The 23,335-nt window shown below is 41.9% G+C and overlaps 1 protein-coding gene across 1 annotated transcript; it reads right to left on the bottom strand.

The window, feature by feature from the left end:
* LOC119651323 (trans-1,2-dihydrobenzene-1,2-diol dehydrogenase-like) lies at positions 1-13,116 on the bottom strand. The gene is made up of 4 exons (XM_038054857.1): positions 12,734-13,116; positions 12,348-12,639; positions 449-695; positions 1-386 (listed from the first exon to the last, which is right to left on the bottom strand). The coding sequence occupies exons 1-4, from the start codon at positions 12,933-12,935 to the stop codon at positions 126-128; spliced, it is 1,002 nt and encodes a 333-aa protein (XP_037910785.1). The 5' UTR covers positions 12,936-13,116; the 3' UTR covers positions 1-125.
* Between the last annotated feature and the right edge of the window lie 10,219 nt (positions 13,117-23,335).

The raw sequence follows: 23,335 nt of genomic DNA, 5'->3' as shown, positions 1-23,335 counted from the left end.
AATTTGTGAAAACTGGACTTTATTCTATAAGTATGCTCCAAACCATTCGCATATATATTATTGAGCATATAACAAATAACTAAAATTTTAGAAATTCAAAATAAATTCAAATGTTTCCGAAAATCCTACAATTTGTCTTCTTCAAAGACTACTCCAATTTGTTTGCGAATTTCATCCTGGATACGAGCAATAACCAAACTTTCATTATGACTCATTGATTCGCTTTCAGTCCGACCATCTCGAATGCATTTGCGTACTTCCTCCGCCTCATATCGAAGTCCTTCCGAATTGATGAAATTCGTTTTATGTTTTCCCTTCGGCAGAGCCCAGGTTTTTTCCTTTCCATCAACGTCGATAATTGTTTCCGAGCACCAAAATTGCTTTATCTAGATTGAAAATGTGTTGAGAACGAAGAAGTATATGTGCAAAACTTCATAAGGAGACTTACTGTAATTTGACCCTTTGTTCCAATGATTGTCGCTGTATTATCTAAGACACTTTTGGCACTTGTTTCTATAAATGACTTGCCACCGTTTGGGTAGGTTAGTTCTGCCTTCATCGCCAAATCACAGCCCTCCTCGTTCAGTTCACCTGTAGCTTTAATGCTTTTTGGAGGTTCGCGGAAGGCCCATTGGCTGACTTGAATTGTATAAACTCCTAAATCGAGAACTGTGCCACCTCCCATTGTTTTTTTACTGGAAAATCAAAGTATTTTATTAAGTTGTTTTCATTTTGATTTGGTTTTTAAGAAAAGATCAGTTGTGAAGTAATTAATCAATTTTGCTGTTCAAAAAATTGTTTTTTTCTTGCTAGCCCTTTAAGAACGACATACTCAAAGGGTTGAGGTGGGGAAAATGTCTAATACTTCTATTTTTTATTTGGTGAAGCCCTCTTAGTCCGATACGAACATACCGTAAACTTGAAACGCGTTTTTCTCGAAATTACATTTTTCAAGGCGACCGAACTCATACCTCGTACAAATATTAACCAACCAACTTGAAATTTTAAGTGTATGTAATTACATTCTGTATGGAAGTACATGAGATTTTCGCTTTGTTTTTTAAACACAAAACCTTATTAAAATCGGTTTACTGTCTGTCTGTCTGCCTTTTTTTTTTTTGTTGAGGTGGAAATCTTCAAAAAGACACTGGTCTGGACACACCTGGATTTTTACCCACTAAAACCACTCCCGACTCCCTCCCTGCCCCGCGGAACCACCATAGGGTATTACATCACGGGGCGGAGTCAGCTCACTCTAGCTTTGTCACCTTTCTTCTATACGCGGCGCACGTGACCGCGTTTTTCTCCTCTCCTCTGCTTTTCGCAGTTTATTTTGAATAGATGCGATCATGGAGTTTACCGCATCCCAATTCTCTTGATGTGCCAGCATTTTCGGCACCAGATTTTCTGGTACCAGCACCTCCCCTAGAGTCTCCTCTAGATTCCTCCTTTCTTCCACAAATCTCGGACAGTGGAAGAATACATGCTCTGGGTCCTCTGGGACTCCATTGCAATTTGGACAATCGGGTGAGGTCTCCAATTTAAACCTGTGAATGTATTGGAGATATCCTCCGTGCCCCGTGAGAAACTGGGTGAGATTATAATTAATCTCACCGTGTCGTCTCTCCAACCACTCCTTGATGGCAGGAATGAGCCTGTGCGTCCACCGGCCCTTTCCCGAGCGTTCCCACCGCTCTTGCCATCTATTTATGGATATCTCCCTTTCAGTCTTTTTCGTCCGCGATGAGGAAGAGGTTGGCTTTGCATTGTATATGTTGGCCATCTCATCTGCCAAGATGTCAATCGGCATCATTCCGGAGATGACGAATGCTGCATCATCTGACACAGTCCTGAAGGCAGAGCATACCCTCAGGGCTGTCCTCCTGTAGACTGAACTCAGTTTGGTAGCGTTCCCTGACATCCACAACGCCTCCCTCCAAACTGGGGTTGCATAGAGCATGATCGAGGTCACCACCCTGGCTATAAGCAACCTAGAGGTATGCCGTGGCACTCCAATGTTCGGCATCATCCTTGCCAGGGCCATACTTGCAGTGGATGATTTGTCGCAAACATACCGCACATGTTGCTTATAGCTAAGCTTCCTGTCTATCACCACTCCCAAGTATTTGATGGTCGGCTTGGAAGTGATGATATGATTCCCGATTTTAATACAGGCGTAATTTCTCTTCCGGCGCTTAATGATGAGGACCGCTTCCGTTTTTTCCTCCGCAAGTGTCAGACCAGAGCTCTTTAGCCAACTTTTAACAGCACCCATTGCCTCACTTGAGTATAACTCAGCATCTTCGAGATGCTTTGCGACAACAACCAGCGCTATGTCGTCAGCGTAACCCACCACTGTGGCTTCCCCCGGAAGGGGAAGATTAAATACATCGTTGTACATGATGTTCCACAGTAGTGGGCCCAATACGGAGCCCTGCGGGACACCCGCGGAAAGAACGTACTCCTGCGGTCCGTCATCAGTGTCATACCAGAGCCTCCTTTCAGTTAAATAACTATCAACGATAGCAGCGAGATAGGCGGGAATACCAACCTTCGCTAAAGATTTCCGTATTAGATTTCAATTGGCCGAATTGAATGCATTTTTCACATCCAGGGTTACTACCACGCAATATTTGCTGGTACTACCCTTTCCGTGAATTGCATCTTCGGCCAAGCCAGTAACCAATTTGATGGCATCAATGGTTGATCTGGCTTTACGGAACCCATACTGCCGATCCGAAAGGCCGCCTTGGCTCTCAACAACCGGGAGTAATCTATTATAGATTACCCGCTCTAGCATTTTCCCCACTGTGTCCAGGAGACATATGGGTCGATATGAGGATGATTGACCTGGAGGTTTACCTGGTTTAGGCAGAAGCACCAACTTCTGCCGCTTCCATGCCACTGGAAATATACCCTCGGACATGCACGCTTCGAACAACTCAGCGAACATGTCCGGTCTGGATTTCACGGCAAGCTTAAGGGCCTTATTCGGTACTCCGTCCAGGCCCGGCGCTTTGTTGTCTCATATTCTACTGCAGATATCCAACAGCTCGTCTCTGGTGACTAGGGGAATTGCCGTCACATTCAGAGGTGGTTGGAATATGTCGGTGCTCTCCTCTTGCTGGGGGAATAACCCCTGGATGATTTTTAGCAAGAGGGTGGGGCACGTGATCTGCGGAGATGAACGGCCTCTGAATCGTCCCATTACGATTCTGTAGGCATTCCCCCACGGGTTTATGTTCGCTTCTGAGCAGAGCTCCTTAAAGCACTCCCTCTTGTTTCGCTGGATGGCAAGCTTGAGGTTTTTGCGGGCTGCCTTATAGGCGAGCTCTTTTTGTCCCTCTTCGACTCTACCTACCGCCCTCTGAGCCACTCTTCTGGCTCGGTGGCAGGCTGATCGAAGGCCGGTCAGTTCATCATTCCACCAGTAGTTTGGTCTTCTACTGGGGAATGAACACCTTCTAGGCATGGACGCGTCACATGCTTTGGCAATGCAGTGAGCCAGATGGACCGCTCTTTCCGTAGAGGTGCCTGCTTTATCAGGCTGATCTAACCACACCTCTATGAAGGTCTCCTCATCCAAAGATTTTGCAGACCAGCCTCAAATCTTTCTCGGTTTCGGGCATGATAGCTCTTTGGCCTGTGGCTCGACACATGTCTCAAAGAAGATTGGCTGGTGATCGTTGTGGGTGTAGCGTTCACTGACGCACCAGGACATACCACGCGCCAGCGAAGGGCTGACAAAGGTCAGGTCTACAACCGAGCCTGACCCCCCTTTCTGGAAGGTGTTTACAGCACCTTCGTTAGCCAAAACTATGTCCATCTGCGCAAAAGCTTCTAATAAACTGCGCCCCCTAGCATTTGATTCCCTACTATCCCACTCTAGGGCCCAAGCATTGAAATCACCAGCAATCACCTTTGGACTACGTCCCCTCGCGTCGAGAACAAGATTATCAAGCATTTGCTCGAATTCAGACAGTGTCAAACTTGGCGGGGCGTAGCAGCTGTATACATATACACCACTTATTTTCGCCCACACGAAGCCACTGCCTGCCTGACTTGCAGTACATTGTATGACCTGTCGACCGCAAGCCCATATCGCCGCTCCACCAGTCGAATCTTTGACCCATATGCCACCATGACGGTGTCTATACAGTTCGCTGTCTGTCATGTGGGGTATTCATATTAGAGGTCTCGATTAGCACTTTTCAAAGCCGATCTTAGTTTTGACATTCGTTGGAAAGGTGGGGAGCGCGGAGGGTTGAAAGTGATCACTTCTTTAAGGGGGTCATTCTCAGAAACTACCAAACCGAAAAATCTGAAAAAAATCAGGAGGCTGCCACTATATGGTGCCTGGGCTCCGAAATACCTTCCATGCCGATATCTCTTTAAATAAAGGTAATAATAGTACAATTACTACAATTTTTTGTAATTGGTTAGAAACCCCCCTTAAGTTCATCCTAGTACCATGAAATTTTGCAGTGATATAGGCTATAATAAGAGCATGTTACCACCAAGTTTAGTGGAAATCGCACTATTACTAACAAAGTTATAATACCTCAAATTTGTTGCTTCTTTGAAAATTGAAGACTATGAATGTCAATATCACCCGAAAGTGGATACTCTCACATAATATATGGATATATTACATGCTACGTACTAAGAAATACACAAAACCTTTCGTACCTGAAGCGTCCAGCTTCCGGTTTCCCGACTTGTTTTTTATATGTAACTAACTATTAGACATTTTTATGGAAAACTTCGTTTGCTGAAATTGACATATTGAGAAAAAGTACTTCTGTCATATAAAAAAAATACTTTTCTCACTGTAAATTAAAAATTTTACGTGTAATTTGTGCGTTACAGTGGCCTAACCCCTTAAAATTTCATAAAAATCGAGAGCATAACACGGTTTCAGATTGAATCTGAATAAAACTGAATTTTTGAAGACCGATCCTCATGAAGCAGGCACAATCACTGTCGACGGCAGTGACCTGTCCAGAACTGAGCGATTTAAGTACCTTGGGTCAACGCTATCAGCCAAGCTCTCTATGGTTCTGAGTATTGGCTGACTATAAAAGAAAATGTACGGCGTCTTGCGGTAATGGAAACGAAGATGTTGCGTTGGACTAGTGGCTTGACACGTTTTGATCACATCCCAAATAAGATTGATATGGGGTTGCACCGAACATGGAAAACTGCGAGAGAGGCGTCTTCGACGGTATGGTCATGTAATTCGCGTTAACTAGAATTCACTTGCCAAGATTGCCGGGGATTTAAAAGCCTCGAGATTGCATCCAGATCAGGCATTTGATAAAATAAAATGGTGAAATCGATCACGACGAGCCGCTCGTGAACGGAACAAAGGCTGAAGAAAAAGAAGAAGAATATGGGAATAATACAAGGTATGTTTGAATCTGAATTCTTGAAGTTAGAAAGCTTCTGCAAGACACCTAAGGACCTCAACGGGTAGACGGCAAGAACGTTGGATCAGCTAGAATATTAACATTAAAGATACTAACAACTTCACCGAATTGGCGATTCTTCTGTGAGAAGGAGATAATAAATTCATTTTGTTTCCCTCTAAGCAACTAAAATGCATATGAAATTGTGGCGAAACCACCTGCAAAATTATGATGTTAATGAAATATTCTACCCGCCTCGAATAACAATCCACAATTTTTATTAATTTTCGAAATGTATTGAAATAGGGAAACAGACTTCTCAGAGAGCAAAATGAGGTGTTTTTTAAGATCATCAAGAAGCATCTTGGGGTGCAATAATTTGAAGAAATCGAAAATATTACATAAGAGACAGCCTAATCAACGAAACATAGGCTGGTTGCACCTTAGGATTACATGTGAGCAACGCCTGAATCTTCGTTCTTCAATGCACGTCTTCATTCTGGATTTCAGTTAAGCCTTGAACAAAAAAGAATGTGCGTTTGGAGACCATTACAAAGGAGAGTTATTTCGAAGAAATTGATATCTACTATCAGAAGGCTAAAGTAAGCTTTACAATCATGCTCTTCTAGCATAGTTTATGTATTTATCTGCCGTCGTTTCCTTTCAAAATGGGCCGATTGATAACTATGATTGTATGGATTGTTAAGGAATTTGTCTTGTTATGATTATTTTCAATTCTAAAGAAAAGAAAGGGAAATTTATGCCATCCAAGCGGAGTACCACATGCCACCAATTCCCAACTAAATAGCAATAGAGTACAGCTTGACAACTTAAGGGGAAATCCCCTCTAGAATTTCCATTTTCTCTTTTTTGCTTTAAAAATCCATTTACAATCTAAAGAATATATTTTCAATATTTAGAGATTTTACTGGAAACTTTGCAAAAGAAGGGAATTTTGGTAATAGAATTTTCCAATTTTAAACTTTATTTCACGTTTTGTGCGAGTGAACTAATCAGTTGTATCCAAAGATAAGCAATAACTATTGTGTAGAAATATATATGTACCTATCAACGTGTATATTGGCAGTCCTTGCCTCGTGGACAGAAAAGGCTATGCGAAAAAAAGAATACAAGTATAAATATGAAGGGACTTGCAATCCTAATATTACCGTAAACATCATTTAAGACTTTCGCAAGAAGAGAAATTTTCTGGAGGAGAGTATTGTAGTGCATACTAAATTTCCATATACCTTAGGTTCTATTCTGAATACATATAAAGACACCATCAATGGACATTCGTTATACATTTAGAAAACTCCACATTAAATTGATTACCTGCCGATTGAAAAAACACCGAACCGATCAATGAAGATGTGAAAAAGATCGGAAACCAGAAGCTTCGCGATTCAGGTATGGAAGGCTTTATTGATTTTTTATATAAGAATATTTGGACACGGTACGCGATGATTCCGTTTATCCATAGTTCATAGTGTATATACGTTAAATATACCTGAAATTCAATTCGATGTGCTAGTGACATTTTATCTCCTAGGGAGTAGTAATTTGACGCGAAAGAGGCAGTTTTGACTTACTATAACTTTGTTAATAATCGTTTCTACCAAACTTTCCAGTATGATGCTTCATATTAGAACCTATATTACTGCATTTCACGGATCTAGGATAAACTAAAGACAGTTTCGGAGGAGGCTCTTTAAGGCCGGCAGAGAATAGCCTTTATTTATTTATTGGTGTAAACAAATTCAATGACTTTAAGGCAAACATTTTTTAACAAATGCGCCAACCAAGGAAAAATAGGCTTTGATAAGGGAAAATTTCCAATGACAGGAAGATAATGAAAGGGGATTTTAATGCCGAAATTAGGCAAAAGGACGTCCACCGAAAAGAAACTACAAGCTAGCCGCGAAAATATGACGATTAGATTTATTCGCTTCCCACATCGATAAAAGGAGGGGGACGTCATGGAATAGTTGCACATTCAATCCTATTGGATTTATTCTAGTGAGGTCATCAAAGCGCATGCAATTAAGTATAATTAGCGATTACGTTTCCCTAAGAGTATTAAAATATGAAAATTGAAGAATATCAGGAGTATATCGAGACGACTGGAAAGAGCAAACCCGATTGACTTACTATCATAAAGAACAAACACAGCGAAGCCAGCCAAGATGCTGGGATTGATCACAGAATCTTTCCTCTATCGTCGTCGTAGCTAAGCAGAATATAAGTAATAAAATTGCATACTGTCAGGGCACGTGAACCCCAGTTAACTTTTAGATATAGATGTTTGGTTTAATGTAAATTTATCACTTGCACAGTATTAAGTGTGATGATAATGAAAAATTAAATAGGAAGGACAGTATTTTCCTGGATGGTGGATGTCCTAAACTCCACAAAAGAGTGAGAAGATTACTTATTTATATATTGAATAATAAGCTGCATTGATGCGAAGCAATTTGCGTTAGATAGGGATAGCATATGTGATTCCAAATGAACGTTCCAAGCGATAAGCAATATAGTAGGAAAAGATGGCGTGGAGGACCTTGCCTCTCATGACCATTACCAGAATGTCATGCAACTGCTAGTGATATCTTTTGGTAGACTTCGGTGCACTCAGTTATTTTTTTGACAGCAATAATTATTTTTCAGAGTTAGAAAGTGAACAAATTCAGTTGCCATTCGTCGAGACCTCAACATAACAATTTTAATTTAAACGATAAATTGAAGTAATTAAAAAGTACAAAAATTAGACTTAATTAAAAACAATAACTCAAAGTACGAAATCATCGCGCCGTTTTGGTGGGCCAGCCAACATGATAATTTTGTCTGGATCAGAAATTTTAAGAGCAAGTTGGAAAAATTTTAGACAAATAAATTAACACGATTGTTTTCTTTTTTGTTGTAATTTTTCACTAAATGTATAAATTTGATTCATTTTTCATACAAAATTAAAAACAAAAATGCCGCAAGAGACGATGGCAGCGTTAAGGTCCACCGTTTGTAAATTGGCAGAGGCAGTCTGTGCTTTGCATTGGGGAAGTAAGACTAGACCACGGTCTAGATCCGCCTCCTGGAACGGTCGGCCGAGGACATTAACATCCCCATCTTAGTCGCAGGATTCCTGTGCCTAGTGGATCTATGTAACAAGTTCCTCATTGACTCAACAACTTCTCTTAGGTGATTAGGAAGAATCGCATCCTGCTCACACAGCACCCTATCGTTTTTAAAGACGTTGCCATTGCGTAGGCTCTCTGCGCCGATTAAACATGATGCTCAGCTACACATCAACACGACTGGCTCCCCTATCTTTTCCAAGATGCATCCATTGTCATTACAGAAGCTGGCATGTCCGTGAAAATAGTTCGAAAACCTTCTTAAGCAGGGTATTTGCAAGCCCTTATACAACTAGTGGTCTTCGCCACTTCACATGATCCCTAAACCCACTGGCGATTTGAAACCTTGTGGCAGACGTCTAAATGCCCAGACGATTCCAAACCGACACCTCATTCCACTATCCACAATTTGCCGTACTCTATTGTAAACTGCCTTTTTTCTTGATCCTGGACTTGGTCAAGGATATCATCAAATCCCTGTAGCCCCGAAAATATTCCGAAAACGGCAATATAAACACCTTTGCGAAGCAAACCTTTCAAAAATTCATCCACTCTGTGTTGCGAAACCTCTACTTCTGTTTCGTTTATTTGGACGTTCTTTTGGTCGCATTTTCTTCTTAGTCGGAGCATTTAGAGCACCTCAAGTGCATTTTTCAACGTCCGTTTAGGGCCTGTCTAGTACTCAAGGTTGAGAAGTGCCAATTGTTGCAATCGCAGATAAAATTCTTTGGCCACTTAATTCCTCCTGAAGGCATCCATCCAGACCCAGTCAAAGTGCAGGCGATTTCGAGCCTCCCGCTTCCGGAAACCGTTAAGGATTTGGCAACGCCTTCTTGTCTGGGTCGAAAACCAAATATTCTCCCCTGATTGCGTTGTCCCCAGAGGCTGTCCAAGCGTTTGACACCACTAAGAAACAGTGTTAGAAGCTATATTTCTGGCATTCCCTAAGCAAGGAGCGCACCTAGCCATATTCATCAATGCCTTCGACATAGCCGTAGATGCTGCTCTTCATCAAAAAGTGAACCAAATCTGGCAGCGATTGAGCAGCTGAACCCCTCTCAACCGAACTGTAGTATTTATGATCGTGAATAATTAGCCGCCTCCCCCACAAATATATATTTCCGCTATCCCTTGAAGGCAGGCCGTTCACAGTGTTCACGGACCTTGGCCAATCACTTTTGCTTTGAAACAAAATCCCGCCAAACCTTGCCTTCAAATGCCACCGAACAGCCACGAACCACCTGCAGTCCAAAGGGATGCTTAAAAGGTGACACGGGGCGCTGAAGGTCCTTTTAATGGCTCACGACGACCCTTCTTGGTCGCAACTCCTGCCACGCGTTCTACTTGGGCTCCGGACAGCCAATCGCAAAGAATTTGAACCAATGGGCGGGGCCAGATAAAAGCAGCAGGATTACTCTCAAGACCATTCGATATCAACAACGGTCTACGACAAGGGGATATCCTATCATGCGTCCTCTTCAACCGACCCTGGAGAAAGTGATCCGTTATGCTGAGGTAAATGCGAGGGATACGATCCTCTTGAAGTCCACCCAACTACTGGCCTATGCTGACGATATCGACATCATGGGAAGAACCACCCGAGACGTACCAACTGCCTTCATCCAGATCGAGCAAGCGGCGCGAGATCTTTGGCTGCACATCAATGAAGGCAAGACAAAATATATGGTGGCAACGTCAGCAGCAAAAACCAACCAACCAAAAAAATCAAAGATAGGAGTCTAAAACTCTGAGATCATTGATAATTTCTTCTATCTAGAGTCGAAAATCACAATCGATAACAGTTACGATGATGAAATTCGCGCACGATTGTTGGCAGCCAACAGAGCCTATTTCAGCTTACAAAAACTGTTCCGCTCGAAACGTCTCGCCATATAGTCAAAGCTCCTACTATACAAGACAACAATCTTGCCAGTTCTCATGTATCCCTCGGAGACTTGAGTTCTTAGCGAGAAAAATTGCGAAATCTCGGCCGCGTTCGAGAGGAGAATCCTCCGAAGAATCTTTGGCCCCCTATATGAGGATGGACGATTCCGTAGCCTACATAACGACGAAATCTATGAGCGATATCATGACCGTCTAGTTGTGGATAAAATCCGGTTGTGGTGGGCGGGACACCTAATCCGTATGGACGATGATCCAACCCGGAAAGTCTATAAGGGCAATATCTATAGTATAAAAAGAAGACGAAGCCTGAGATGAAGCGATGGCGCAGGTTAGGACGCCAGACAGCTTTTCGAATTGGTAGATCTCGGCACAAAACCGGGATGTGTGTAGTTCCTTATAAATGGGGTGTAGATCGGATACTGGTTGTTGCGCCATTGACGATGAATGTTTTAGTCATCATTGATGACGACGAAATACTATTAGGGGGACGGCTTAAGCGTACCAAAGAAGGAAAGGATGATAGATTTTATAGAGCACCAGCGGTGGGGGTTGTCGTGTACTCCACGAGCACCGGAGACGTGAGGCAACACTCACTTGAAAACATTCATATCATTAAGTCAATGTTACGAATTAGCAAAGTGGATCTGACAGAAGGAAAAACGAAAGTAGTCCTTTTCACCAACTGCAGGAAAAACTATTGACGATACCCAGTTTGATAACTATGAGTTTGTTTCGAATTGACAATTAAATTCCAGGAATTGATGATTGATGGCAGACCGAATTTCAAAGGGCACTTGCATTATGTATTGGAAAACCCATGTTTAGCAAAGATTATCTCTGGAATCAAACAACTGAAAAGCACTCGTGCCATCCATCAACATACCTTACAAGTACAGTTCCTTTATCGAGAAGGGGCATTAGATCTAGGAGAGGAGGAAAAGGAGAGAACAAATTCGGGTTTCTGAAAAGCCACTAGGAATGAAGTAGACAGCAATTGTGTATAAAATACTTTCATTGATTTCATTTAGGATATCTCCCCCTTCGAGGATCTGAAGCATGTAATATTTCATTGCCCTGCAAATGATGTTGATCAAGTCATCGATGATCAGCACATTTCAATTATTTTCTCCTATTAAATGATCCGAAAACCGAAAAGTCCGTCCTTCTCTGAAGGGTAAATACGACTCTATTAGCAAAGATCTTTCTGAAGTTTTCAGATTGCTAGCCGCCAATTTCTATCGAATTTATTCGCCTTCTACGACAAGCAACAAATGCTATCAGTAAATCCTCAGTTTAACGGAGATGACTATCGTTTAATATCATTTTTTTTTTAATTTTAATTAAGAAAGATTCATGCCAGTGTAAACCATTAACACACATTGCGAAATTCAATATAGGAGGATGGAATAGCGAATTTGATGCGATGAATTATGTGAGGCTTACAACGAAGCTCCATTTTGATAAAAGCAGCGAACATTGCAAAATTTTTCCTGAATTTCACACGGACAAAAGGTAGAAAATTTGGAAACGTTTCTTTACGTTTTATTCTAATTGATTAAATTCTGATGCAAGTTATGTAGGATAGTTTGCATAGCTATCACGGTCACCTCTGCACTCTTTTGTGGAAACGGGCTTAAGCGCAATTCTCTTAAATAAGGAACTATGAAACAATGTATTTAATAAGGTACATACATAACGATAGCAAATTGGACAAAAACTATGCAGCAATTGTTAAACTCATTATCCATCCATTTTGCCGCAGATAACTGTCATTCTCTTAGGGCGTGAATGCAAACCAATTCAAGGTCAAGTACATACTTCGCATTATCAATTCATTAAAAATCATATCTCGTCTGTCTCGAGTTGAGATAACGAAGTTCAATGCATACATCTAACTACTTACGTCAGTCTGTCAACATTCGTCAAGTCAAACCCAAATGGGACGCGAACTTCTTTTATTTCGCCCAGGACGCCGTTTTCAATCTGCTTCCGAACGTACTGGTAACTGGGAAAGTATCGGGACCAAACAGCCTCCATGAGGAATAGTTTCTTCTGCTCCGCGAAATCCAGAAGCTTCTTGGCTTGCTTCTCGTTCATGCAAAGCGGTTTCTCGCAAAGGACATGCTTCCCATTGTTGAGCATGAGCATTCCAATTTCGTAATGTTGAGGATTGAGAGCTCCAATGTAGACGATTTCTACGAAAAGAAAGTATTAACATTTCAAGCGGACTTTAGTGTCTTGCGGCAGAACAGTTATGAATCTAAAAAATATGGGAACGAACGTTCTTACCTACTTCTGGATCCTTTGCCAGCTCATCGTATGACCCGTACGCCTTACGAATTTCATGTAATTTGGCGAAATCCTTTGCTCGGCCAAGGTCTCTCGCGCCCACCGCAACAACCTTGTGATCTTCTGCAGACAGAGTCCCTAAGCCCGTTAAGAAGTCATGGCTGATTTTACCGGCACTAGCAATTCCCCAGCGTAGAGCCATTTTAGAAACAAACTGATTTTGCAAAGACGAAGCGAACGACTGAGTATATGCCCGCGAATTGTTGAAGAAGAAACCTCTGGCAGCTACCGTGGCTTATCACTACAAAGCTTATCAACACAACTCACTACCGAGCCGAACAAAATGCCGAAAATAATAGCACGTGCGAATATATCCCCTGTTTGTCATCTGGGAAGTGGACACCTGTATTAAGCCAAGAATCCGCTAAATGAATTATTTATAGCTTGATATGCCAAATTCAGCAAGTTTTTCTGTATGGCAATGCTGCAGTGCCGAGATTTGTGACTTGCCGATTGTTTGAATGCAGGAATGCAGATATATTTTGCAAAGTTGCAAAAACGATTATTGGCTACGCGTATGGGTCGTCAGTTTAACTACTGTCCGTCATTATATCTAAAACGGATATATAAGAAAAGATACATGCAAGATTCATCGTATTTTTTTTAACTGTAAAAAAATCACATTAACAGTGAAAAGTGCGAATTGCTTGCTCTCATAAGGAATAATATGAAATATGTTAATCGTCACCTACCATCGTTGAAGGACATTTTTGGCGGGAAGAAGTTGTCAAAACGTTTCGTTTGTTCTAATAGCAAGAGACGTATAATGTTCGCCCGCTGTATCAACATGAAAAACAATTATTTCATTGAGTGTACTGCTGATTATCGGAGCAACTTGAAGACGCTAAAAGTAAGGTAAATTCTTATTGTATTCACTATTTGAAGGGAGTCGCTTCGGTACATTCCATTTAGGAAATTGAAAACTATCGATGAATAAATTATTTGAGGAAGTCTTAAGTCCACCATCCATTGGATGACGGATCGGACTAATTGAAAAGAAACTTTTTTTTACAATTGCTGGTCCACGAATCCCCGTGTTGTGGGCTGGACCCTGGAAGACCGTTGGCCCTGGCTGTACTCTTTGTATCACTTAGTCTGCACACTGGCTTTGATCCGTCGGTGAAAAATCCTGTAATGAGTTATAACCTTGCAATACATCACCGGTCTTCCACTCTTCCCTGGTTGGAAAGTTCACAGCATTGTTCTTGAAGTTCTCGGCTTGTGTAGGGGAATGTCCAAACCCCCGAAGTACTTCGTCTAGGATATTATTATGGCTTCTGCAACCGGACAAACTTAGTCTGAAAGCTCTGCTACAGCGTATTTAATATAAAAATCTAAGGGGAAAGAATGTAAGATTACATTGATAGCATCTGCCATGGAGGAGTGCAGATTCCCAGTAGAATCTTCATACGTGGTTCCTATTAAGCTTGGTTCTATTGTACTTCTCACTCAGTGCGCCACCACACAATAGAACCGTACGTTAGAATGGGACGAGCCAACGAATCCATTCCCTTATAAAGGTCCTCTTGCAGGGGTAAAAGGCTATGCAAGCCTTAAGAAAAAGTTCTGTATTCAGTCTCCAATTTAACTTAGGATGCAGAACCCAAATAGTTTACATTGGAGGAGAGGTTCAATCTTTTTCCATTTAACTGCGAGAGGTGAAATTCTGGTTCCTTTGTCTTGGTGGTGAATAGCGTCAGCTCTGTTGTGGTTGGATTTATGCCGAGTCGGTATCCTGCAGCACACGGATACATCTTTCCCAACGCGTCTTCATTCATCATCAACGGCGCAACAACCGGTATCCGGTCTAGACCTGCCTTAATAAGGAACTCCAGACATCCCCGCGTGGCCCCAAACGCGGCCAAGAGTTTGCGATTTTTCTTGCTAAGAACTTAAGTTTCCAAGGAATACATGAAGACTGGGAAGATCATTGTCTTGTACAGTAAGAACTTTGACCCTATGGTGAGACGTTTCGAGCGGAACAGTCTTTGTAGGCTGAAATAGACTCTGTTGGCAGCCAACAGCTGCGTGGATTTCATCATCGTAGCTGCTATGAGTTGTGATTTTCGACCCTAGATAGAAGAAATTATCAACGGTCTCAAAGTTGTAGTCTCCTATCTTTATTCTTCCCGTTTGACCAGTGCGGTTTGTCGGTTGGTTGGTTTTTGATGCTGACGTTGCCACCATCTACTTTGTCTTGCCTTCATTGATGTGTAGCCCAAGATCTCGCGCGTGCTCGATCTGGATGAAGGCAGTTTGTACGTCGCGGGTCGTTCTTCCCATGATGTCGATATCGTCAGCATAGGCCAGCAGTTGGGTGGACTTAAAGAGGATCGTACCTCTTGCATTTACCTCAGCATCACGGATCACTTTCTCGAGGGCGAGGTTAAAGAAGACGCATGATAGGGCATCCCCTTGTCGTAGACCGTTGTTGATGTCGAATGGTCTTGAGAGTGATCCTGCTGCTTTTATCTGGCCTCGCACATTGGTCCCACACCTTGAGCACAAGTTGATGAACCACTTGGTGTAACTGGTCGCCTCCATATTTAATCAATTCGGCTGTAATTCCATCAGCTCCTGGCGACTTATGATATTTAAGCCGATGAATTGCACGGATTGTTTCTTCTATACTTGGTGGTGACAGTATTTGTCCGTCGTCTTTAGTTGGCGGGACCTGCAACTCGCCGATGATCTGGTTGTTCAGTAGCTCATCAAAGTACTCAACCCATCGCTCTAATATGCCCATTCTGTCGGAAATCAGATTTCCCTCTTTGTCTCGGCAGGATGAACATCGAGGTGTGTAAGGCTGCATCCTGCTGACTTGTTGGTAAAACTTGCGCCCCTGATGCGGTTGCTCCCTGTACTTTTCGAGTTCACAGACCGGTTAGTTCTCCCAGGCTTCCTTTTTCCGTCTGTGAAGTCGCTTCTCCGCTCGTCGGAGTTCGTGATAAGTCTCCGCGCGTGCCCGCGTTCTTTGAAAATGCAGCATTCTTTCGTTCCGTTGCTAGCTTACATTCATCGTCAAACCAGCCGGTCCGACACTTTTCGTGACTGGGGCCAAGTATGTTTGTGGCCGTATTTGTGATAACGCTCTTCAGGTGATTGTGAAGATCATTTGTTGATTCTTCATTTCCAGGATCTCTGTTTACTGCGGTTATTGCGGCATCCATTTCCCTCTTATAGGTGTTGCGGGGAGCTGTGTTGTGGATGGCTTCAGTGTTAACTCTCACCTGATTGTCAGATGGGATTCTGGGCGGTGTTTTTATTTGATCTCTGAGCACCATGCCAACGAGATAGGGAGTCTATATTGGCCGCCCTATATGTTCTGACATTCATCAAGGCTAAGAGGCGGCGGCGTTCAATCAGCACGTGGAGAATTTGGTTGAAAGTGGTCCCGTCTGGAGAAGCCCACCTATGTTTGTGGACCGCTCTCCTCGCAAACCAGGTACTTCCAACAACCCTTTCGTGTGACACTGCTAATTGAATGATCCGCAGTCCGTTATCATTTGTATTGTGGTGTAAGCTATGGGAGCCAACGTATCGCCTAAATACGGGTTCCTTCTCTACGTATCCTTCTCCTCTGTAGGGGCGCGAATGTTATGTTTATGCATAGCCGTTCGTTTATCTTTTAAAAGCCGATAACAGCAGGTTTCATTTTTTGACTTACTAAGAAACCTACTCCGAGCACATGGTTTACTGGATGACCACTATAATATATGATGTAGCGACTCTTCTCCGGTGCAGCCCCTGTCGAACGCATCTCCTGTAACGCTGTTACATCAGCCCTTTATCGGGACAGGGCATCGGCTAGCTGCTCAGCAGCTTCATCTCTGTACAGGGAGCGCACGTTTCATGAGAAAATGCGCAAATCGTTATTCCTTTGTCGTTGCCGGGTTCATCGTTGTGTTATCCGTCCAGTCCGAGGCTCCTGTTGTGGCTTCGTAACAAGTTGTTTTCCGTGTAGGTTTGTCAGCTCTACCCAATCCCCAACCTGGAGGAGCAGTTGGTACAATTTGTCCTGTTTTAGGCGCCTTCATTGATTTCACTCATAACGGACGGAAACATCCCTGACAACAATATCACCAAATCATCAGCATTATCCAAACTACTCCTGTCCAATATCCGTAGAATTTCGTTCATCATTATCTATCAGATCACCGAAAAGATGGTGTCACCCTGGGGCCTTCATCTGCTTACAGCTCTGGTCAAGTAGCTGACTCCCAGATCAGATTATGCCTGCTTTCGGTATGAAAACCGTGCGCCGAAGTCTCCTGGAGTGCGGGACATATTCCAGCGAAATGCAGCTCCGGTAAATGAAAAGCTCCCTAATCAGTTTCCTGAGGTTGGACAAATCTTCATTCTACCAAGGTGGCAATGATTTTTCGGTATAATTTCAGGGCAGGATACTTTGAATGCCTTTTCAAGAGTCCGAACCTTTAACTCTAGTTCCACTTCTGTGCTAATGTTACCATTTCGAGGACCGGCGAGTTTATAATTGATAACGATTCACCAGGTTGGTGGTCTCTGAAAGAATGGCCTGAAGACTGAAAAGGATTTTTTGGTCAGACACTCAGCAGTTTTCCACGCTGAAAGTCCCATTGCTAGCTAATAAGGTGATATCAAGGACCTCTCCCCAACCGTCACAGTTCTCTGAACTGGGGAAATAGACGGTTACTGTAGCACACAAATAGGTTTGTGTAAACAATAAAGTTAAATAGAGACTGACCTCCTTCATTAATTTCCGACCTACCAAAAAGCGCATGCCTCACATTTGTATCGCAGCCTATAAATAGGTCCGCCTTTTTCGCTTTTGTAGTTCTTCTGATGCAGTTGATCAATCGTGAACCACGTAAGGTGAGCAGATATACACGTTGTGTTCTTCCGCCTTCTCCAGTTTCACCACGGTTAAGTCCAACTGCTACAATTGTAATGATCAAGGCCTCCTGCGCTGTACAATAAATTGTAATATTTATAACTCTTTGATAATTCCGGTTCCTTTCATCCGCAGTTCTTGTATTAATACGACGTCAACGTTTTCCTCTTGCAGGAAGGCCAGAAGATTAGCTAAGGTGTACTTCGAGTACAGGAGGTCAGCATCACCGGTTTGCGTAGAAGGATAGTTAGTTCGCGTCGGATTGCCGATCTTCACCTCGTTCAACAGCTGTTGAACGGCGTCGGCCTGTTTCACGGAGCAGAACGCTTTCACGTGCCCCGAACCACACTTTCTAATCCGTATTTTCAGTGCTTCCAGGCACTCTCCATTTATGCGGAGGAAAAAAATTGGTTGTTCACTTCTCCCTCCTCCCTGATGGCCACCCAGTCGTCCATAGGGATACTCGCGTTTCGGAGACACAAGGATCGGACAAACTTAACCTTATCCATGCGGATCTTCGGCATTCCGATGTGATCAACTGGTTTTGTGGGAGCTCTACATTCGCTAAGGCATCGCGTATCTCAGCGATGCACGAGAAGGGAAATCTATAACACGGAAGCCAAGAAACCGGTGCTACGGCTGATACGACTGCGCTGCCCTCGCCGGTTGCTGTAACCTGACTGGATGCCAGCAGTTCGTCCCTCGATAATGCGTCTGGTATCAACATCTCTTCTTTCTTTGTCGTCGTCCGTTTTCGTTTGGCAAAGTTTCAGACCATGACTTTATCCCACGAACAATCCGGGAAAAATGTTCTCTCACCAAGACACTGGTGAACTAAAGGTGGAGCGGACCAGGCGGCCTGGCCCTCTGGCCCTGGGAGCCTCTAAATCTCAAGAGGCGCTCTTAATCAAATCGTAAAGAGTTGGAATTTGTTGGGGGCCCCATACTTGCAAATACAAAACGGCTATTTACCTATGAATTTCGAACAATAGCGTTGATGTTGCTGCTAGGTGGTCAGCTCATAGAAACCTTCCATTAATTATAAAATGGGACTTCAATCAATCATCACGCTATATATCGCTTATTCTACAATACTTCTTGATTATTAATATCTGACTTGCATGGTGTGAAAGAACTTCGAGTTATTAGCTTCTTTGTAGAAGGATTTAGATACCTAGCATCTAGGTTTTCTCCGGAAAACTGAAAATTGTGTTTTTGTCTCGTTAATTGTGACACTCCAGTTGTGGTAGATCTCAGAAAATCTACCAAATATTTATCGATGGCTTTAACCGACTTAGTGAGATTGAAGTTCGAAGGGAAGATATACGTATGATAGGCAAATTTTAATTCGGTCGGTGCCGATGCCAGGGATCAGTACCTTCGTCGCGAAAATGTTATATAGCGTTAGATCAACGGATTCTAGTGGCACTTCCGAAATTTTTGCAAGTCTAATTATAATAATAATTCCGTTTACCCATTCAGATTCGAAGGCCTAAGTCTAATGCACGTGCTACCGTTGGTTCATTCACCTCGCTGTCGAGCGTGCTGTATTCCATGTTTAAACCGGAAACATTAGGAATAACATTTTTGAGGTCGCAGTGCTTAATTAAACGGAATGACCATGCTCCTTCATAAACTTTTCCCAAGTTTGATAGAATTGAATTTGACTTAAGTGTTTCTTATGCCAAATATTTAACTAAGTGGAATTTTTCTATTCACAAGAGTTTTAAGCTCATATACATCAATATTTCGGGAACAATTAAACAATTTTATAACTTATGTATATACTAAACTATTCTAATTAATCATAATTACTAAACTACTAGAAAATGATTTCTCTATCCTAGTTCAATTTACAAAATGGATTGTCGAATTCAGTCAAGTGTCCAATTGCTGTTGTCGTTAGGTGGATTCATTTTACTGATCTGGTTTAGCACCTGTCCATCGCTGAAGCTTACTCATTCTACTGAATATTTGCTACCACCGATTTTGTGACTTCTGTAGGATTGTTAATGCTCACTACCGCTTCTTTTATATGCTTTTTAAATTGAGCGGTTAAGAGCTTGTTGTATACACTTTTGACCATTTTCTATTCTATAAATATCGCTAATCTGAGTTATAGTTTTCAACCCTTTTCGTGGGAAGGGTTTTGTTTTATGTTATAGGCTATACTACTACAAAATTTGCACTTTAAAATAAAGTTGAGAGGGGTCAATTAGCAAAATTTTGCAATATACTATTGTTGGCTTTATTTTTGCAGACGTTGGAATAATATGTACTTTCAGGATTAACTCCACAAGGGCATCGCCATGATTTTTTTCAGATTTTTCGGTTGAGTAGTTTTTGAGTATGAGTCCTGCCTCACTCTTAACTCCTCAGTCCTCTACTCTGAACCCAATATTAAATCTAAGATCTAATTCATGAGATAATCATTAAGACTTTTTATTTGATATCCTACATGGGTACGTCCTCTCACTGTAACAATAGGTTTAGCCGGTCAAATGGAAGTATAGGTCTCAGGGCGAAAGCATGGATTGGTACCTAAGCACGAAACTTGGAAAAAAAATCATACGGTGATCACCGGGAATTTTATTTTAACGAGGAGGGACAGAGCTGGCAATGCTACACGACCTATTACGAAGTCAAAGAAGTACCTGGAGCTGATATCACCGCCAGTTTCTAGCAAATCATGTGCTTGGAATAGGCTCCCTAATCAGCCAAAAAAAATGAAACCTGCTTTTGTAGGCTTTGACAACATAAACGGAATTCTTTAATTCATGTTGCGAACAGTCTCCCCTTTCAATCGAAACTTGAAGTTATCTTCGACAAAACTTTCATCGGAGAATCAGTAAGCTACGTGGAGCATCATACTGTCTCAACAATGTACCAAATGCGTGAATCGATTTTTCCATGAAATTGGAGCCGTGACGCACATCACTTGCGAACATTGCATCGCAAACTTTAACTCCCAGTACATTCTTAGAAATTTGATAGAGACGGAAAAGCCTTGCACTCATTCGACCGCGCCGAGAGTTGCGTGAGGCAAATTCCGCGCATAAGGGCTGTTGTAAGTGGCGTGTATATGATGCAGCGCATTCGTGTGCGTCCACGTGGTTGCGAGCACATGCCTGCGAATTACTACGAGCACGTAGCAGTATCTGTTATAACAATAGATATTGCACAGCTGTTTATGGCTTGCCACATCCCTGCTAGTCGCAACTCAACAGAAACCAAAAGCAGAATGTCCTTAAAGACTCATTTCAGATTAATGGTAATGCATCTAAATGGAATTATTAAGCGAATGATGCTTCAAAATACCTCTATGGAAAGCTTGGCGGAAGCAAACACGCGCAACATTCTCGGCAATAGATCCATTTTTGCTCTCCTAAGAAGTCAGGGGAAAATAGGTAGATGCATCCAAGATCAATCTTCTGTTTTCTGCTGGGATAAGATGAAGAAACACACACAAGAAAACCATCTAGGCAACATCGGCACACCGACACACCAATTTCACTTGTCTACCTCGCCCCTACCGGGAAAGTGCAAAGTGTGGAGATTCCGTGTCCCTTTGCCACTGAAGTTGCTCCTTCTGTGTATAGTTTTCTGGTGTGAGGCGCATATCAGATTCCCAATATCCTCCTCCTGGGATGTCCCCTCGGTATCGAAGCATTCTTAGACCCACGAAACTGCTATTGAGACGTCTTTGTACATTCAAAAAAAGTCACCTTCTGTGTTTATACGACCATTCATATTTATGAAGACTAATTCATAAAGCTCGGCAGTTTTCTTGCTGCTTGGATAAAATTTTGTTACTTTCCAGATGCATTGCTACTTTCCTTCCGCTAACAATGTATGCAACTAACTTAAAGAGATTTGACAGACTAATTATCAGCCTGCCTACAAGATTGTTGATGTTCCGCTCAAGAAACAGGTAAGCAATGCTTGCAGTGAGAAGCATAAGAGGTGGTTCAGCCGACTAGTGGCTTCATTCTTGTCTAGCGGCAACCGAATATGTATTCTTCTATTTCTGTAAGCTGTTTTTCTGTGTTGTTATTGTCTCTAATTTTCTTTGTTTCTCTTCGGTAACTCTCAGAAAAAGTCTCATCAACGAAATCCCAACATCTCTACCTCTATCTCTATCTCAAATTCATTGAATTTTCTTTCTGGTTGGTCCGATGATTGATAGTTATAATATGTAAAGAGATCAAAAATTCATAGTTAAAATTTGAGCTATTATGGGTGTCTCTTAAGATATATACATATATAAGTCGACCTAGATCCGTTAAGGGCGTGTATCTATCATTTCTGACTGATTTTACTATGAAACACCATACCCCAAACTTAATCGTTTTCGAGATACTCCAGTTTTAATTTTTTTTTATAAAAATTGACCGATTTTTCGGCTATCGAATTAGATATTTTTAAATATGTGACTCTTATTATTATTATTATTTAATTTTTACATGTAGAATAAGATGCTTTATGACCTCAATAACCATAATTATACGTAAGTTAACTAAGTAGGGCGTTGTAGGCGATTGAAAGTTAAAAAAGTTTAATTTTCTTTACAGGATATCTAAAAAAAATATGGCAACTGCTTTGCGGATGTCTCCTCTCTGTTTTGCATACATTTTCGCACTCTTTTGCAAAGTCCACTTTTTACTACACCAGTTGTCAAAGTCCTTATTTCATTCGCCGCATTAATTATTCTTTCTTTCAGAACTTCAACTGATGAAATTGGGTTGGGCTCACTGTACACTAGGCTCTTTATATGCCCCCCACCCAGAAAAATCTATAGGGCTTAGGTCTGGACTTTTGACTGGCCAAAGGAAAGGCGCACCTCGTCCAATCCATTTGTTGAGATAATTTGTGTCCAGCCATTATCTAACACTTCTCCTAAAATGCGCAGAGCAGCCATCATGCTGAAACCACATGTCTCGAAGTAGATTAAGTGGGAGATCCTCCAGTAAGTTGCCTAGGTCACCTCTCAGGAAATTTTTGTAGTCTTCGGTATTTAAATTATCAAGGAGAAAGTAAGGCCCAATCAAATGATTAGAAATAACGCCCATCCACACATTCACGCTGAATCATTGGGATTTCCTTGTTCTTTCGGGGCCTAATAGTGAGCGTTGTGGTAATTCGTAATTCCATCTTTATCAAATTTTGATTCATCAGTCCACAATATAAATTTAAGGAAATTCGAATCTTCCACATCAGCATTTAGCATAAATCTGCAGAAATCTACCATTTTTCATGATGATACTTTTGATTTGAAACTCCGCCGTGAAACTGATTGTTATGACGTATGCAACCATGCACACTCTCCAAAACGCAGCTTGTAGATGCCATGATTAGATAGTACCGCCCACTGGACGCCATCTTTTTTGTCCCATAGAAGTTCGGCTTGCTTAAACAGTTTCTTATTGTCTGCATTCAAAGTAAATTGACACATTCACGACAACAATAACGGCAATTGACAGGAATAATTTTTATACCACAGGGTTTGAAAAAAGTAAATTTTTTTTTTATTTACCTGGTGAACATTAATTTGATATATTTAATATCGACTCAATTTTTACAGCAGAGTTACGGTTTTTAGACTTTTTATTTTATCTATATTTGTTACTATTCATAAACCGAAAATCCATGAAAAGTCCACTGACGATGCT

This window comes from Hermetia illucens, chromosome 3 (assembly GCF_905115235.1).
Source record: "Hermetia illucens chromosome 3, iHerIll2.2.curated.20191125, whole genome shotgun sequence".
In the NCBI taxonomy this organism is placed as follows: domain Eukaryota; kingdom Metazoa; phylum Arthropoda; class Insecta; order Diptera; family Stratiomyidae; genus Hermetia; species Hermetia illucens.
This window is presented reverse-complemented; position numbering and strand designations above follow the sequence as displayed.

Excerpts from the sequence above, each read along its gene's own strand:
- LOC119651323 (XM_038054857.1), bottom strand. The coding sequence starts at position 12,935 with ATGGCTCTACGCTGGGGAATTGCTAGTGCCGGTAAAATCAGCCATGAC. Across the intron at positions 696-12,347 it reads ACGAATGTTGACAGACTGAC|TAAAAAAACAATGGGAGGTG; the intron begins GTAAGTAGTTAG and ends TTGATTTTCCAG. Across the intron at positions 387-448 it reads GAACAAAGGGTCAAATTACA|ATAAAGCAATTTTGGTGCTC; the intron begins GTAAGTCTCCTT and ends TTTTCAATCTAG.